This window comes from Pelobates fuscus, chromosome 2 (assembly GCF_036172605.1).
Source record: "Pelobates fuscus isolate aPelFus1 chromosome 2, aPelFus1.pri, whole genome shotgun sequence".
Lineage (NCBI taxonomy): Eukaryota > Metazoa > Chordata > Amphibia > Anura > Pelobatidae > Pelobates > Pelobates fuscus.
The window spans coordinates 169,335,613-169,353,686 of record NC_086318.1 but is presented as its reverse complement, the minus strand read 5'-3'; the positions used below and the strand labels follow the sequence as shown (position 1 = coordinate 169,353,686).

At 43.2% G+C, this 18,074-nt stretch overlaps 1 protein-coding gene across 1 annotated transcript in view; it reads left to right on the top strand.

The window, feature by feature from the left end:
- Positions 1-18,074, top strand: part of COL21A1 (collagen type XXI alpha 1 chain) — a 406,528-nt gene that overhangs the window by 239,726 nt on the left and 148,728 nt on the right. Inside the window, exon 10 of the mRNA XM_063442941.1 lies at positions 5,448-5,510. Within this exon, the coding sequence (XP_063299011.1) occupies positions 5,448-5,510 (63 nt within the window). The remainder of the gene's footprint in view (positions 1-5,447; positions 5,511-18,074) is intronic.

Here is an 18,074-nt window from a genome sequence, read left to right as displayed (position 1 = left end):
TATACACACACATACACATACACACACACACACAAACACACACACATATAGAAAATGTATGTGTGTTGTTGCTCCCAGTCAGAGCTAGGGCTAACATGTCATAACATTTTTTTCTCTAACAATATAAATTAGAACCTCAGAAATGCCAAATGCCATAATAGGCTTAAAACTGTTCGTACTCTGGAGCATGCTGTAACATACTGTATTTGCAGTATCTGTTCCTTCCAGCACTACCCTAGTGGTAGCAAGTAGTATTCCCCATAAAGCTACTGTAGAAAGGGAGAACAAAATTGCCTTAATTCCGCACACCAGCTCAAAACTATATCTTAATGAAGTGGAGAGCATTTCATGTTTACTGATGAAACACATATTCATTTATTTGTGTTCACTGGAAACACAAAACAACCAACCACTGTCTTTATTATGCCCAAATCACACCTTTAGATAATCTTCATTGAACCCATGGGCTTTACATTCCTACCATTATTCTTAAGGCTATCCAGTTATTTTCTTGGTGCATTGTCTTTTCAAAAGAACTCCAGAATATTTTTGGATAGCTCATATCTCAACATTAATTCTGTGTAAGCTTGATGTATTATGTTATTGGTAGTGAGTGTACCAAATCATTTGTTTTGTATCAGATTGATACCACATCACTATCTGCAATAGATGGGGGGTTTACAAAAAGTACTTGGGTGATCAGAAAATGCACTGAAAACAAGAGGTTTGAAGGGAATGAAGTAGTAGCATTCCAGAGGCCAACACCGATAGTTCCAAGTTTGTTGGTAAAACATAGGAAAAGTGGATAAAACACTGTACATTAATCTTGGACTGACTGTACATGTGGGGGCATTACCAATAAAGCTGTATAACTGCATATAAAACTAACTTGGTGTAGATAATTAGAAGGTAGCATAACTTGAGGGAAGGAAACATCTCTTACCTGCTCTTAGACTGTTTGCAACTTGCATCTAAATTGTTTCTATGATTATAAAAATCTAGATTATATTAAACTTTTGGCATTGGAAACTCATTTGTATAATTTACTGATACTCCTCACTTACCGACCGGGTTCCGTTCTTACGACCCGGTCATAAAACAAATTGGTCGATAAGTGAGGATGTGTGCAGGTCTATGTTCGGGGAAGTTTCCCGAACATAGACAAGCGCAGCAGAGCAGGGAATTCCTCAAATCTATGTTTGGGGAACACTCCCCAAACATAGATTTGATGGATTCTCTGCTCTGGTGCATTTTTCTATGTTCAAGGAAATGTCTCCGTACATAGATTAAAGGGATATCCTGCTCCAGTGCACTTGTCTATGTTTGGGGAAATTTACCCGAATGTAGACATAAGCACCAGAGCAGGGAATCCCTCTAATCTATATTTGGGGAAAATTCCCCGAACATAGAGCAGGAAAGGGAATCCCTCTAACCTATGTTTGGTGAAAATTCCCCGAACATAGACAAGCTTTCTAATGTGGAGAATCCCTTGAATCTCTACGCTAGATAGCTGGTTGTAAGTGTGAGCCATCATAAAACAGGTAGGTCATAAAGTGAGGACCACCTGTATTTGAGGTTTTTGTTGATTAATGTTCACTTTGTTCAGTACAGTTCCCAAAATGATGGACTGTCTTATCGATTATTTAGGGGGATCATAACAACTGCGATCTGAACCTGTCTGGTTTACTTCAGATAAACGTGACCTGAATCATTTAGTGTGCTTAAATAGCACATTAAACATTTTCTATATATTAACATATTTTAATAATTAATGCATCTCACATTATATTCTTGCCATTGAAATCATTACCATATCTTACACAATCTTGTGCCTATTGAGATAGGCATATTGTATTAAAAAGCATATACCTGTTTTGGTTATTGTGCCAGCAAACCCTAGTCCCATTCCTCGATCTTTTGTAAATCAGTTTTCAAGTGGTTTGATAAAGGCAATTGGTTCCCAGGTACTTGCAGCCTAGCCTCTTGCTGGGCATATTGCCATTGAGGAAGCTACACTTATACACTAGCAATATTAATTTTGTCACACAGTGGGCAGCATTCAGTGGCAATGGAACTTGGGAACCATGGTATTTAGACTGCCCCTATTAAAAACTAGTAAAAGCTAAGTCCAGTTGATCTAAAGTCATGATTACAAGCAGTATTATAATTTCACTGCTATACATTGAAATTTATGTTTTTATAATATATTTTGCTTTAATTTTAGAATGGAACTGCTTAACCTCTTCTTATGGTTGGGACATTCCATGGCATCCTGCAAATAGTGGGCTATAAAGCCATTAGGATGGCATGAAACATTGTTTAGTTCTGGTTAAATCCCTGCTTGCATTATGGAACCCCAGGTGTCAATTGATACCTTAGGTTCCCTTGTGTTAGCTGGGGCCATAGCTAGTGGCTCCAAATTGATTGATGAGGTCAGTTCGGGATTTTAAGGCTGCAATCATTTTTTTTAACAATTTGTTGTGGTAATTAAAAGACACATTGTACTTCTTATAAACCTTTTGTGAAGACAATTCTCTTTCTACAGAACCTTTTTAGGAGCTGTTTCCTGTTTCTGCAGTTTTAATAGCTGGGATAGATATTCACAAAATAAACATATACAGTTTTATTCACTAAACACAGAACTGACAACTGAGTTGAAAATGTTGAAACTTTTTCCAGCATAATATACATTTTTTTTTTACTATTTTACCTAACATTTGCAAGATGCCTTGATTGTCAGCTCAACTCAGCTCACCATTCACACTTTAATAATGAAATTGTACTGTAATAATGAATTTGTACAGAAATATTCGGTATATGTAAATCTGTATACTGAAGGGATTAATTAAAAAACCAAGATACCCCACTGTATAGCTTTATGCATTATGTTGATGCTACATGTATAACTACAGTTGCAAGAAAAAGTATGTGAACCCTTTGGAATGATATGGATTTCTGCACAAATTGGTCATAAAATGTGATCGATCATCATCTAAGTCACAACAATAGACAATCACAGTCTGCTTAAACTAATAACATACAAAGAATGAAATGTTGCCATGTTTTTATTGAACACACCATGTAAATATTCACAGTGCAGGTGGAAAAAAGTATGTGAACCCTTGGATTTAATAACTGGTTGAACCTCCTTCGGCAGCAATAACTTCAACCAAACGTTTCCTGTAGTTGCAGATCAGACGTGCACAACGGTCAGGAATAATTCTTGACCATTCCTCTTTACAGAACTGTTTCAGTTCAGCAATATTCTTGGGATGTCTGGTGTGAATCGCTTTCTTGAGGTCATGCCACAGCATCTCAATCGGGTTGAGGTCAGGACTGGGCCACTTCAGAAGGCGTATTTTCTTCTGTTCTTCTTCTAAGCCATTCTGTTGTTGATTTACTTCTATGCTTTGGGTCATTGTCCTGTTGCAACACCCTTCTTCTGTTGAGCTTCAGCTGGTAGACAGATGGCCTTAAGTTCTCCTGCAAAATGTCTTGATAAACTTGGGAATTAATTTTTCCTTCAATGATAGCAATCCGTCCAGGCCCTGATGCAGCAAAGCAACCCCAAACCATGATGCCCCCACCACCATACTTCACAGTTGGGATTTTGTTGTTGGTGTGCTGTACCTCTTTTTCGCCACATATAGTGTTGTGTGATTCTTCCAAACAACTCAACTTTGGTTTCATCTGTCCACAGAATATTTTGCCAGTACTGCTGTGGAACATCCAGGTGCTCTTGTGCAAACTGTAAATGTGCAGCAATGTTTTGTTTGGACAGCAGTGGCTTCCTCTGTGGTATCCTCCCATGAAATCCATTCTTGTTTAGTGTTTTACGTATTGTAGATTCGCTAACAGGGATGTTAGCGTTTGCCAGTGACTTTTGTAAGTCTTTAGCTGACACTCTAGAATTCTTCTTCACCTCATTGAGCAGTCTGCGCTGTGCTCTTGCAGTCATCTTTACAGGACGGCCACTCCTAGGGAGAGTAGCAGCAGTGCTGAACTTTCTCAATTTTTAGACAATTTGTCTTACCGTTGACTGATGAACAGCAAGGCTTTGGAGATCCTTTTATAACCCTTTCCAGCTTTATGCAAGTCAACAATTCTTAATCGTAGGTCTTCTGAGAGCTCTTTTGTGCGAGTCATCATTCACATCAGGCAATGCTTCTTGTGAAAAGCAAACCCAGAACTGGTGTGCGTTTTTTATAGGGCAGGGCAGCTGTAACCAACACCTCCAATCTCATCTCATTGATTGGACTCCAGTTGGCTGACATGGAGATGTCATTAGTCTAGGGGTTCACATACTTTTTCCACCTGCACTGTGAATGTTTACATGGCAACATTTCATTCTTTGTGTGTTATTAGTTTAAGCAGACTGTGATTGTCTATTGTTGTGACTTAGATGATAATCAGATCACATTTTATGACCAATTTGTGCAGAAATCCATATCATTCCAAAGGGTTCACATATTTTTTCTTGCAACTGTATATTATATTTTTTATTGTTAATAAGAAATGTAACAAAATAAATGATTAATTTTGTTAGTTTTTGCTAATGAACATTTAAAAAGAAATGATTTAAAAATATATTTTGAAGTAAGGAAACAGTGCCAATATGCAGTTCTATTTATTGCAGACTTTTGCCATTACAGTTACGGAGTTGCTTCACAACAATAACAAGGGAATAGCCTTTTTGGAAATGTCTCTTCTAATGGCTAACTATTAGCTGTTTGGAAAGCTAAACTCTGCAGTTGTTTTCCAAGCATCACTCAGTGGAAAAGTTACAAAGCTGAGTAGGTTTGTTTATTTGCCAATAGCAATGCAATAGCAATATTATATTAACAGAAAAAAGTGCACAGCTTCTACGTCAATTACAATGTATTGATCGCAAAACAAAATAGAGTCCATTGTTCATTTATTTGCATTTCTGGGAAACACATTATCAATGCAAGATGCACAGATAAATCCAAGGAAAGTGTTTAAGTGTGTTTTTATGTGTTTATTTTGATATTTGATTTACTTGCTGTAAAGTGCATTAAATAATTTCAAATTTAAGGTCAGAATAGCTGAACTAAAAAAATTGCTGGATAATTTTTCCAGTTTTGGCTATTTGACCTTAGCTGTGCAATCCATTATGAATTCATTTAATGAATAATCCTGTGTATGCTATTTGATTTGCACTATTTGTGTCCCCATTATACATTTATTTACATATATACTTTAGACTTGAAACATGGTATTAATGATTGTGTACAAACCACAGATTAGAAAAAATCATTTTCAATAAAATGTTCCTGGGCTCCAAGCCAGACTGCTCCTTCAAGGGTTCTGAGCCTCATTACGGTAAAAGGTTATGTGTTGATTGCAAACAGTTTTTTTTTTTTTTTCATTGTTTGAATCTGAATCTAGTTGAAATATAAAGGAGCATGTATTTGTCTTTTCCATAGGGAGAACCTGGAGCATCTGGAAATCACGGCTCTCCTGGACAACCTGGTCCAGATGGTAAGCCTGTGAGTACTATAACATTAAGTTATATATCTATATGAAGATTTTTCAGATTCAGTGCATTATGATATATAAGCAGATAGTTCTATTCAAGTTAATTTTTTTTTTATCACATTGGGCATTTGCTTTACTTAAAAAAAATTAAATTCAACAAACACATATTTTGGGGACCATTTTTGCCAAACTTCTCTACACTAACCTGTTTTATTAATTAATTGTTACATTTTAAAATTTTAATAGCATATACATTTTAACATTTTAATAACACACACATATATATATATATATATATATATATATATATATATATATATTAATATTTATTAGCAATATATTAGTCCTGTGCATATATATATATATATATATATTGACGTCCTGATGAAAGTTTGCTGATGTAAATTGAAACGTTGACAAGTTCTATGGATTAAAACCCTTTTCATTTTTTACAAGTCCTCGAGTGCTGGCTTCATTTGGCAGATTTTATATATATATATATATATATATATATATATATATATATATATATATATACACACATATATGTATATATAAATATATATGTCTACTGCCATTAAATGTAAATTACTCTTTATCAGTGGAATTATGTTCCATAAATAATTACTTTTAAAGTGGAGTTCATTCTGCATATCTACTGCTTGCCTCTGTTCCACCGAGGTGCTTGATATACACCATTATCGCTACAACAAGTTTTATGGTGACGTTCTGGAGCATGATGCCAAATTATCTTATCAGCAAAATTGTCTTTAATTCAATCAATTAGGGATTATTTCTTATTACACCTATTTGACAATATGTTCCATATCCTCCCTCACACAGGAGATAGTTCATATATGTATATCTGAATGTAAAGGTGGTGGTGTAGGGTTTCTCCTCTCACCTCACTGCTCCTTCAAACCTATACTCACCCCCCCCCCACCTTCCCTCTCTTTCCCATCATTTGAAATTCATTTGATTCGCCTTTTCAAACCCTTCTCTGCTAACATTCCTGTATTATCGCCACCCTGGTTCCCCTCTTCTCTTCCTGGACCACTTTGCTGCCTGGCTACCCTACTTCCCCTCTTCTAATATTCCATCCCTAATTCTCGGGTCTTCAATATTCCCATTACCCCAACTTTGACCTCAGCAGCCTCTAAACTTATTTCAATTACTTCCTCCCTATGGCTATCACAGTGGGCTAATTGTCCGACCCATGTAGCTGGCAATACCTTCAACCTCACTATCTCTTATGCATGTACAGTATCTAATATCTGCAACACTCCATTTCCTCTCTCTGAGCACCACCTCTTATCATTTGCTCTCAAGTACCCCCCCCCCCACCCAACAACCTCAGCCTAACCCCCTCAACTCAGGAGGAACCTTAATTCTATTGACCTCCAGCAGCTGTCAGCTGACATTGATTCACGACTGCTATCCATACCTTCCCTCTCCTGTCCCTTACTGGCCATCTCCACATATAACACTACCCTCACCTCAACCTTGAACACTGCAGCTCCTGTTGTGCTGAATGCTCCTGGAGGAAGTCTCGCACCCAGGCAGACTATCTTCATTATAGATTTATATTGTGTTCATACAGCACAGTCCTTGCCCTCACCAAACAGTCATATGTTTCCTCTCTCATTAGTTCATGCTCCCGCAATCCCAGGTATCTCTTTGACACCTTTAACTCTCTTCTTTGCCCTGCTTTGGCCACCCCCCAAATTAACCTTACATCTTCAACTGCTCTCTCTCTTCTGGCATTGTCCCTGCTGACCTTCAACATGCCTCTGTAGTACCTATCCAGAAAATAACATATCTTGTCCTGCCCCCCCCCCCTCTAACTATCGTCCCATATCCCTGCTTCCTTTTTCCTCGAAGCTTCTGGAAAGACTTGTCTTTACCCGTATGTCTCACTTCCTGATTTCCAACTCTCTCCTTGACCCTCTTAAATCTGGCTTCTTCCTTCTCCACTCTACTGAGACTGCTCTTATCAATCGCAGCTAAATCGCAGCTAAATCCAAAAACCACTACTCCATACTAATTCTTCTTGAACTCTCTGCTGCTTTTTACACTGTTGATCATGCTCTCCTTCTTCAAACTCTTTAATCACTCGGTCTCTGTGACTCTGTCCTCTCAGGGTTTTCCTCTTATCTCTCCCAACGCTCATTCAGTGTCTCCTTTTCTTTTTTTGTCAATCTTTCTTTTATTGAGGCATAAAATTGCATGGGTACAGAATAAAGAAGGGGAGACAATAAAGAGTCATACAAGCTTGGGGTAGCACAGTACATTATAAATTATCTCTAAGAGTTGTCAGCCTCTTTTTTATGTGTAAGAAGTAGATGGAAGGCATGCACATATCTGTAATGTAAGGTTATGAACATATTGCTAGTGCTACAATTGGAACAATAAGATCCATTTAGAAACATTACGCTTTTTGTCATAACAAGTTGATGCGGTTAGGTTATTTAAGAGCTGCGAGTTTAAAAGCATGCTAAACTGCTGTGTGTGTAGCTAGATAGCAATTCAGTATGGTTTTACCTGCTGGTATACTGCGTAAGTAGTAAACATGCGATTTCATAGTATAGGGATCTATTGAAGTGCGCGTATACATATTAACACAAACAAAACTCAAATACAGCGTAGGATTATTTTTTAAAATAATGTAAACTGCACCTGCCACACTACAGATATATGGGAAATAAAACATAACAGGTTGTGCCCCCTCGACTTGTGAGGGTAGAGACCTGATGCAGCATGTTAATAACTTTAGTTTGTAGATGATTGTCAGTAAGTAGACTAGCAGTTAGCAGGTTATCTAAATTGAGTGTTTACTGCACAGACTTTGCTGCATTGATGTAGGGTGATACTATGTTTTGAAAGGGTACTAGTAAAGTAAAACATTAACCATAGGAGTTCCTGTATGATGGGTCCCTAAAGGGCAGACTAGCCGCTGAGATAGTTGGGTCATAGAGTTATTTGAAAGTCAAACTTAAACCTTATCTGACATCGCTTGTCAGAGCAAGAGAATGAAAATATTGAACACCACTGAGAATTAGTGCCTAGTGTAGAAAGCCTAGCTTTGTGCCCTAGTAGTGAGCTGCCATGTTAATGTTACGCTAATAGAGGAGGCCAAATGAAACTGATCTACCCTTAAGGGTTGCCAGGGCCGCAACGGGGCTAATGTAATGGGGTTACTGTCATCACAGCGCACTTGACATTAGCAGGTGCATTGTCAGCTTTGGGGGCGTGAGCATTCTTGTGTGCATAGGGGAGCTTGTGCTGCCTCCCTTGGCGTATGCTCTGGATGGATCTAGGCGGTCCCCGAGGCGGTGTTATACCTATGTGTCGTGGTCACTATTGTATGTTGCCGGGGGTGGTTATTATGCGTGGATCGCTATGCAGTTAGAAATTATAACGAGTTATAGAACATTGTATAAGTAAACAAAACAAAACTTCTCCCTTTAAGGTGAGGCAGAGAATAAGTATGTCCTTAGGTCTCGCGGTGGAAAGAGTGGGTCATGGCCTTATTGTACACCAGAGAGAGACTATATGGTATGACAACATATACATTACAGTCCGTAGTTATAGTAGGACATCCTGTGGACATAGTTGGGGTGCCTGCTAGGGTGTCCATTGTTTGGCTTCTGGAGAGTATACAGTCCTTAACACAGTGTGTATTTAGGTAGTGACTGGGGCGTAGGAGTCTGGTGTGGAGTCTCTTGGGATAAAAGGGTTGATTCTTGCAGGGTCACAATTGTGCACTGGTGTGGTCGGATGGAGGGTTCTCACCTGAGTGAGCGAGTCCTGTGGAGATCTGCTGCATCCTGCATGCCGTGGATCGGGTGGGAGTCAATTCCGTGTTGTACGATGAGCATCCTGGAGAGCCGCCATCTGTAGCCGATTTTGTGTCGTTGGAGCAGGGAGGTGAGTGGTCGGAGTGACTTGCGCCATGCCAGGGTGCCGCTTGACAAGTCGGGGAAGAAGGTCAGCACCATATTCTTGAACTGGAGAGGGGCTTTACCCAGGAGGGCCGTGAGGACCCTTGTTTTATCTTTTCCAGTCTGGAAGGTGACTTGTGACCTTGTGGCTGAGGGTGGTGCTCTAGTGGGTTTAGGGACCATAAATTGGTCTGCAGGGGTGATGGCTTTGGCCTGTCCGTGTGGCAATATAACTGCCAGCATGCGCCTTACTACGTGTGGCAGTTCAGCATCTGGTATCTCCTCCAAGAGCCTTCTAACCTTTAGGTTTTGCCTGGCATCCTCTTGGGCCGCGAAGTGGCGTTCATGCATTTGGTTCTGCTGCTGTAAGTCCTGTACAGCCTTTTGTAATGAAGATAGGTTCTGTTGGTGGTCTTGAGAGGAAGCCTCCAGTGTGCTAATGCGGCCTGTCAGGTCTTGCAGTTATCCCCGGAGGGCAGTCACATCCGTTAGTATGTTCTTTTGAGCTCTGCCAACAGAGTTTTCAATTCAGCATCAGCTCCGGACTTATTTGGTTGTGCCTTCTGTGTTATGACCGTGGCGGCTAGATATTCTTCTTCGGCGTCCCCAGAGAGATCGTCCGAGAAATCAGAGCAGCCGCCGTGGAGGGCCGCCATGTTGGACCCGTTTGTGCTTCGTGCTTGCTGCCACATTTCGCTGATCGTCAACCCAGGGGTAAACTTGTCTGACCCCGTTTTTTTATTTTTCCATCGGGTTTTGGGGGGTCTTCGTAGGCGTTTGTGGGTCGGTGTATGTAATTTAATCAGCGTTTTCTTAGTTTGATGCCTGGAGCAACAGGCTGCTGCGTCCGCTCACTTCGGCAGTTCGGCTCTGCCCCAGTGTCTCCTTTTCTAATGATATTTCCTCCCTTTGTCCTATTTTGGTCGGAGTCCCCGAAGGCTCTGTTCTTGGTCCCCTTCTATTTTCTTTTTATACTGCCTCTCTTGGCAAACGTATTACCTCATTTGGATTCCACTACTACCTGTACCCTGATGACACCCAGACCTCTCCCCTACCGTCCTGCAACGTGTCACTGCTTGCCTTTCTTCCATCTCTGACTGGATGTTCTCCTGTTTTCTGAAACGCAATCTCTATAAAACTGAGCTCCTTGTCTTTCCTCCTCCTAATACTGATCCACCTCTTTCACTCTCTCTTCAAGTTAGTGGTATCCACATAAGTCCATCCTTGCAAGCACGCTGTCTTGGCGTCATACTTGATTCTTGCCTCACCTTTGAGCCTCACATCCAGTATGTTACCAAATCCTGTAGATTCCATCTTAAAAACATAGCCCGCATCCGCCCCTTTCTTGCACCAGATACTACCAAGGAGCATGTCCATGCTCTAGTATTTTTCCGCATGGATTATTGTAACCCTCTCCAAATTGGTCTTCCCAAAAGCTGTATTGCCCAGCTACATTCTGTAATGAATGCTGCCACAAGACTAATTTCCCTCTCTAGTCAGTCCTCTCACACCTCACCCCTCTGTCAGTCCTTACATTGGCTTCCTGTATCCTACAGGAGTCAATTCAAAGTGCTAACCCATACCTATAGAGCACTGAACAATTCTAGCCCCTCTTATATCTCTTCACAGATCCATAGGTATGCCCCTTCTCGGTATCTTCGCTCTGCCTGTGACCTTCTCCTGTCCTCTACTCACAACATATGGCCAGCTCACCCTTACAGGACTTCTCACGCGCGTCTCCCTTCCTATGGAATAGCTTTCCTACCGCCATCAGACTCTCCCCTAGTCTTCAATTGTTTAAGAAGTGCCTTAAAATCCATCTCTTTAGAAAAGCTTATGGCCTCCCAGAGTAACCTCTACCTCACATATCTGTCTCTTGCTCTCTCCTAAAGGGCAGCACTTTACTCTCTCCTCCAGCTCTGCTTCACTCCCACCTTATTTAATTGCTATTTCCTGCCCTAATGTGTTTTATACCCCACCTCCTACAGACTGCAAGCTCGATTAAGCAGGGTCCTCTTCAACCTATCGTTCCTATACGTTTTCTTGTAATTGTCCTATTTATAGTTAAATCCCCCTCTCATAAAATTGTAAAGCGCTACGTAATCTGTTGGCACTATATAAATGGCAATAATAATAATAATAATAATATAATGTGAAAATACAACCTGGATTCATCCAGAGATAGCCATTAGAGATGTCGCGAACATCAAATTTTCCGTTCGCAAATGCGAATTTCCGCAAATGTTCGCGAACGGGCGAACCGGGCGAACCGCCATAGACTTCAATAGGCAGGAAAATTTTAAAACCCACAGGATCTCTTTCTGTCCACAATAGTGATGGAAAAGTTGTTTAAAGGGGACTAACACCTGGACTGTGGCATGCCGGAGGGGGATCCATGGCAAAACTCCCATGGAAAATTACATAGTTGATGCAGAGTCTGGTTTTAATCCATAAAGGGCATAAATCACCTAACATGCCTAAATTGTTTAGAATAACGTGCTTTAAAACATCAGGTATGATGTTGTATCGATCAGGTAGTGTAAGGGTTACGCCGGCTTCACAGTGACAGACCAAACTCCATTTAACACACCGCAAACAACTGCAAACAGTCCATTTGCACAAGGTTGGATACCAAGCCAGCTATGTCCCGTTCCTTGTCCTCACTGATGTCATTGAAGGTCTCTCTTCCTCCACCCAGCCACGTACAACACCAAGGGTCCCCGAAAGGTGACAACAAGCCCCCTGGGACGCCTGCTGTGTTTGGTCTTCCACCTCCTCAAAGCCACCTTCCTCCTCTGACTCCTCTTCTTCAGACTCCTCTCTCTGCATTGCCTCAATCTGCGTTATTATAAGGTGTGTTAAGTAGTACTATTCCTATCAGTTTAATCCCTGTTACGTCCCCTATCAGGGGACGTGTATATGGCATCGATTTTAGGAACGGGGAGATGGAAAAAGATGCTTGGTCGGTTCTCCTACTTCAAATTTGGGGCACTGCTGGTGCAATCTAATGTGCCACCAGATAGGAGTGTTGTGTTAAGTAGTACTATTCGTATCAGTTTAATCCCTGTTACGTCCCCTATCAGAGGACGTGTATATGGCATCGATATTAGGAACCAGGAGATGGAAAAAGATGCTTGGTTGGTCCTCCTACTTCAAATTTGGGGCACTGCGCGTGTAATCTAATGTGCCACTAGATAGGAGGGTTGTGTTAAGTAGTACTATTCTTATCAGTTTAATCCCTGTTACGTCCCCCTCATCAGGCCTATTTTAGTGGAATGTATTGCCCACTGTCAGTCCCTTCGGGATCCATTCTCATTCATCTTAATAAAGGTGAGGTAATCTAGACTTTTTTGACCTAGGCGACTTCTCTTCTCAGTGACAGTACCTCCTGCTGCACTGAAGGTCCTTTCTGACAGGACACTTGAAGCGGGGCAGGCCAGAAGTTCTATCGCAAATTGGGATAGCTCAGGCCACAGGTCAAGCCTGCACACCCAGTAGTCAAGGCGGTTCATTGCTCCTCAGAGTGTAGATATCTGCAGTTAAGGCGAGGTAGTGTGCTACCCGTCGGTCGAGTCGTTCTCTGAGGGTGGACCCCAAAGGGCTGTGGCGATGCATAGGACTTAAAAAGCTCCGCATGTCCTCCATCAACAACACATCTGTAAAGCGTCCTGCCCTTGCCGGCGGGGTCATGGGAGGAGGAGGATTACTTTCACCTCTTCCCCTGTTAGATTCCCGTTGTGCTGTGACATCACCCTTATACGCTGTGTAAAGCATACTTTTTAATTTATTTTGGAACTGCTGCATTCTTTCCGACTTGCGGTAATTCGGGAACATTTCAGGCACTTTCTGCTTATACTGGGGGTCTAGTAGCGTGGACACCCAGTACAGGTCGTTCTCCTTCAGCCTTTTTATACGAGGGTCCCTCAACAGGCACGACAGCATGAAAGACCCCATTTTTACAAGGTTGGATGCCGAGCTACTCAAGTCCTGTTCCTCGTCCTTAGTGATCTCACTGAAGGTATGTTCTTCCTCCCAGCCACGTATAACACCACGGGTACCAGATAGGTGACAACAAGCACCCTGGGATGCCTGTTGTGGTTGGTCTTCCTCCTCCTCCTCAAAGCCACATTCCTCCTCTGACTCCTCTTCCTCACAATCCTCTTCCAGCGTTGCCGCAGGTCCAGCAAGCGATGCTGATAAGGCTGTTTCTGGTGGTGATGGTGACCACAACTCTTCCTCTTCCTCTTCACGCTGATCTACAGCCTGATCCAGCACTCTTCGCAGGGCACGCTCCAGGAAGAAAACAAATGGTATGATGTCGCTGATGGTGCCTTCGGTGCGACTGACTAGGTTTGTCACCTCCTCAAAAGGACGCATGAGCCTACAGGCATTGCGCATGAGCGTCCAGTAACGTGGCAAAAAAATTCCCAGCTCCGCAGAGGCTGTCCTAGCACCCCGGTCATACAAATAGTCGTTAACGGCTTTTTCTTGTTGGAGCAGGCGGTCGAACATTAGGAGTTTTGAATTCCAATGTGTCGGGCTGTCGCAAATCAAGCGCCTCACTGGCATGTTGTTTCGCTGCTGGATATCTGAAAAGTGCGCCATGGCCATGTAGGAAACGCCTGAAATGGCCACACACCTTCCTGGCCTGCTTTAGGATGTCCTGTAAGCCTGGGTACTTATGCACGGCACATGTGTCAACTTGCCCAAATTCAATGCCGACAACAAATTTCTTCCGTTGTCACAAACCACTTTGCCGATCTCCAGTTGGTGCGGAGTCAGCCACTGATCCACCTGTGCGTTCAGGGTGGACAGGAGTGCTGGTCCGGTGTGACTCTCTGTTTTCAGGCAAGTCAACCCCAAGACGGCGTGACACTGCCGTATCCGGGATGTGGAATAGTACCTGGGGAGCTGGGGTGGTGCCGTTGATGTGGAGCAAGACGCAGCAGCAGAAGAGGACTCAGCCGAGGAGGTTATGGAAGAGGATGGAGTAGGAGGAGTAGAGGAGGTGGCAGCAGGCCTGCCTGCTAGTCGTGGCGGTGTCACCAACTCCTCTGCAGAGCCACGCATTCCATGCTTGGCAGCCATCAGCAGGTTTACCCAATGCGCAGTGTAGGTGCCCTGACCATGCTTTGCAGACCAGGTATCAGTGGTCAGATGGACCATTGCCCCAACACTGTGTGCCAGACATTCCATTACTTCCTTTTGCACAATCGAGTACAGGTTGGGGATTGCCTTTTGTGCAAAGAAATTTCTGCCGGGTACCTTCCACAGCGGTGTCCCAATAGCAAAAAATTTTTGGAACGCCTCAGACTCCACCAGCTTTTATGGTAAAAGCTGGTGGGCTAAGAGTTCAGACAAGCTAGCTGTCAGATGCCGGGCAAGGGGGTGACTTTGTGACATTGGCTTCTTACGCTCAAACATGTCCTTGACAGACACCTGACTGTGGGGAGATGAGCAGGAACTGCTCAAGCCGAGAGACGGAGTGGCGGATGGTTGAGAGGGGGCAAGGAGGACAGCAGTGGTTGATGTGGCTGAAGATTCTAGGCCAGGAAGAGGATGGCGGCTTTGAGTTTGTGTGCTGCTTGTACTTATGTGTTGATCCCATAGGTGTTTGTGATGTGCGATCATCTGCCTTCGCAAAGCAGTTGTACCTAGGTGGGTGTTGGACTTCCCACGACTCCGTTTCTTTTGGCACAGGTTGCAAATGGCATCGCTGTTGTCAGAGGCAGACACACAAAAAAAAATGCCACACTGCTGAGCTCTGCAATGACGGCATTCTGGTGGTGGCAACAGCATGCGTTGATTGGCGTGCTGTCTGGCTGACCCCGGGTGCCGATGCATGCTGTCTGACTGTGCCACTAGCTCCTTGTGACGACCTCCCCCTGCTTCCAACTCATCTCCTCCTCCTCTTTTCTCCCCATCTGAACTTTCCCCCTGTTCTTCTTCTCTTCTAGCGGGCACCCACGTGACATCCACGGAAGCATCGTCATCATCAACCGCTTCACTTGTATCTGACAACTCAGCAAAGGAAGCAGCAGCGGGTACAACATCATCATCATCATCACACCATACGTCTGTGTGTGTAATGCTGCCTGACTGAGACATATCCCTGTTATCTACATCCTCTGTCAATAATGGTTGCGCATCACTCATTTCTTCCAACTGATTTATTTATTTATTTATTTATTATTGCCATTTATATAGCGCCAACAGATTCCGTAGCGCTTTACAATATTATGAGAGGGGGATTTAACTATAAATAGGACAATTACAAATAAACTTACAGGAACAATAGGTTGAAGAGGACCCTGCTCAAACGAGCTTACATTCTATAGGAGGTGGGGTGTAAAACACATTAGGACAGGAATTTACACTCAAATAAGGTGGGCTGCCCTTTAGGAGAGGGCAAGAGACAGGTATGTGAGGTAAGGGTTAGTCTTGGAGGCCATAAGCTTTCCTAAAGAGATGGGTTTTAAGGCACTTCTTAAAAGATGCAAGACTAGGGGAGAGTCTGATGGCGGTAGGCAGGCTATTCCATAGGAAGGGAGCCGCCCGCGAGAAGTCCTGCAAGCGCGAGTTGGCCGTACGAGTGCGGACAACGGACAGGAGGTGGTCACGGGCAGAACGGAGAGACCGAGAAGGGACATACCTATGGATCTGTGAGGAGATATAAGAGGGGCTAGAGTTGTTCAGTGCTTTATAGGTGTGAGTTAGTACCTTGAATTGACTCCTATAGCATACAGGAAGCCAATGTAAGGACTGGCAGAGGGGTGAGGTGTGAGAGAAACGACTAGAGAGGAAAATCAATCTAGCAGCAGCATTCATTACGGACTGTAAGGGTGCAGTACGGCTATTGGGAAGACCAATCAGGAGAGGGTTACAATAATCCATGCGGGAAATTACTAGAGCATGGACAAGCTCTTTGGTAGTATCTGGTGCAAGAAAGGGGCGGATGCGGGCTATGTTTTTAAGATGGAATCTACAGGATTTGGCAACATGCTGGATGTGAGGCTCAAAGGTGAGACCAGAGTCAAGTATGACGCCAAGACAGCGCGCTTGCAAGGATGGACTAATGTTGGTACCACAAACTTGGAGGGAGAGCGAAAGATGAGGATCAGTATTAGGAGGAGGAAAGACAAGGAGCTCAGTTTTTGAGAGATTGAGTTTCAGAAAGCGGGAGGACATCCAGTCAGAGATGGAAGAAAGGCAAGCAGTGACACGTTGCAGGACGGCAGGGGAGAGGTCCGGGGAGGAGAGATATAGCTGGGTGTCATCAGCGTACAGGTGGTAGTGAAATCCAAAAGAGGTAATAAGTTTGCCAAGAGAGGCAGTATAAAGAGAAAATAGAAGGGGACCAAGGACGGAGCCTTGGGGAACGCCAACTGAGACAGGGCAAGGGGAGGAGGTATCATTAGAAAAGGAGACACTGAATGAGCGTTGGGAGAGATAAGAGGAAAACCATGAGAGGACAGAGTCACAAAGACCAAGCGATTGAAGAGTTACTGATGTGTAAATAACTCCTCTGACAGATCAAGTGAAGCGGCTGTGGTGCTAGTGTTGGTGGTGGCGGCAGGCGGGCGAGTGGCAACTTGAGAGGTGCCTGAAGCTAAGCTGGAGGAGGATGGTGCATCAAGGTTCCGAGCAGAAGCTGTAGAAGATTGGGTGTCCTGTGTTAGCCAGTCAACTATGTCCTCAGAACTTTTCGAGTTTAGGGTACGTGGCCTCTGAACACTGGGCATTATTCTAGGGCCAAAGGGAATCACAGCACCATGACCACGACGGCGCCTGCGGGGAGGCCTGCCTTTGCCTGTCATTTTTTTTTTTCGATTAGTGGTACTATGCATGCAATCTACTGTGACAACAGATATGAGTGGCACTGTGCACTGGCAGAAGTTGGCAGAGTAGACGCTGTAGGCCTGACACACACGCTTGCAGACAACTAACTGCTATTCAATCTATTACAGTCAAAATTGTATTTTTTTTTTTTAAATGTACACTACTGTTACACCAGATATGAGTTGCACTATTGTGACACTGTGCCCTGGCAGGCCCTGAAACGCACACGCATGAAGGAAACTGACTGCTGTTATTTCACAGTCAAATTTCTATTTTTTTTTTTTTTTAAATGTACACTACTGTTACACCAGATATGATTTGCACTGGTGTGACACTGTGCCCTGGCAGGCCCTGAAACACACACGTGTGAAGGAAACTGACTGCTATTATTTCACAGTCAAAAGTTTTTTTTTTTTTAATGTACACTACTGTTACACCAGATATGAGTTGCACTGGTGTGACACTGTGCCCTGGCAGGCCCTGAAACGCACACATGTGAAGGAAACTGAGTGCTATTATTTCACAGTCAAATGTCTAGGTTTTGTTTTTTTTTATGTACCCCACTGTTACACCATATATGAGTTGCACTGGTGTGACACTGTGCCCTGGCAGGCCCTGAAATGCACACGTGTGAAGGAAACTGACTGCTATTATTTCACAGTCAAATTTCTAGTTTTTTTTTTAAATGTACACTACTGTTACACCAGATATGAGTTGCACTGGTGTGACGCTGTGCCCTGGCAGGCCCTGAAACGCACACGTGTGAAGGAAACTGACTGCTATTATTTCACAGTC